Source organism: Penaeus monodon, chromosome 15, assembly GCF_015228065.2.
Source record: "Penaeus monodon isolate SGIC_2016 chromosome 15, NSTDA_Pmon_1, whole genome shotgun sequence".
In the NCBI taxonomy this organism is placed as follows: domain Eukaryota; kingdom Metazoa; phylum Arthropoda; class Malacostraca; order Decapoda; family Penaeidae; genus Penaeus; species Penaeus monodon.
This window is the reverse complement of record NC_051400.1, coordinates 7,429,395-7,430,725: the sequence shown is the minus strand read 5'-3', so window position 1 is coordinate 7,430,725 and position 1,331 is coordinate 7,429,395. Positions and strand designations below refer to the sequence as shown.

The following is a 1,331-nucleotide window of genomic DNA, read 5'->3' as shown; positions in this document are numbered from 1 at the left end:
CCAAACAGTTTTATAATGGGCAGCAAATAACATTATTTGTTCAGTGTTGTTATATACATTGAAGGAAATACACATAAAAATACATATCTTTTTAATGTAAGTGAACGGTGAAACAAAGAAAAAATATCTTAACAAGAAAAAAAAAATATACATTGAAATGCATGCAACATTATTCCTGCATTAAATCTAGTATAACCAGCGTGCTAGACCTAATCTCTCGTACATTTTTTATTTAATTTTCTTTTTACTTATGAATCGATTAGTCAGGAAAATATTTTAAACAAATAAAGAAAAACATCATCTTCCTATAGTGAAGTAAACTTAAATGCTAATTGGTGATTCGTGATGCCATTAAACTTCTATGCTTATAACACCATCAATTCCGGATGTTTCTTCGTCTATATTCATTCTTCATCGTTCTCACACCTTTCCTGCAAAAGAACAGATAAAGATTAAGTATGAATAGAGAAGGATATATACAAGTTATCGATTTTATGCAACTCTTTTTTCACTTCATTGACCTTTCACAATATCACTGTATTCCGTTTCTTACATCATTCATATGTTATCTCTCTTTCTCTATTTAATTCTGTCCTATTATGCACCATCTCCTCTCTCCCTCTTGTCTCTTTTCATCATTATCCGTCCATCATTTTTATAGATAATAGTAACATCACATATTTCCTACTATAACACATATGATCCGCTAATTACTTAATTACTTGTTAACGAGCAGGAGAGCCTTTCAAAATGCACATACGCGTCACGTTATTAGACTACATGACATTAGAGTAATTAAATCATTGTGCTGTAATATTATTTCTTACCTCATCAAAGTCCCAGGGCTTGGGAAGCTCGTACTCAAATGCTGAAATGAGAAAATTATTTTTGTTATGATATAATTTCTTACCATGACATATACTGGCTCTCTCGTGCTTACTGCGACACACCTCTTACATGTAAATTCATATTAAGAAAACCTAGTTATGAAATTACGAAAGTACTTTGACATACAGAAATTGAAATAGCGTACGCTATTCCATCAAAATACATTTACATATATCTAGATTTCAAGTTTATTTCACGACCAAAATGATTCAAAGTAATTCATTTTATTATTCCATGTTGGATGAATTGATTTTGATAATTTCTCTTTTTGTTCACCAAAACCAGTCGAAAACAATTTGGAATTTTGTTACAAATTTGAGCTCGTACAGGAGTCTCACAGTAGTCTTATTTCGATTCACAATGAAATCTGTATCACCCCCAGGCTAACCATTTTAGTTTTTCAATGAGATTAAACAGCCTTATTTAACAGTCAATCATATAAA

The 1,331-nt window shown here is 30.8% G+C and overlaps 1 protein-coding gene across 1 annotated transcript in view; it reads right to left on the bottom strand.

The window, feature by feature from the left end:
- Positions 1 to 93: 93 nt before the first annotated feature.
- Positions 94 to 1,331, bottom strand: part of LOC119581720 (multiple epidermal growth factor-like domains protein 11) — an 18,007-nt gene continuing 16,769 nt past the window's right edge. The window contains exons 19-20 of the mRNA XM_037929845.1: positions 828 to 868; positions 94 to 431 (exon numbers count right to left, since the gene is read on the bottom strand). Coding sequence (XP_037785773.1) covers positions 405 to 431; positions 828 to 868 — 68 coding nt within the window. The 3' untranslated portion in view covers positions 94 to 404. The remainder of the gene's footprint in view (positions 432 to 827; positions 869 to 1,331) is intronic.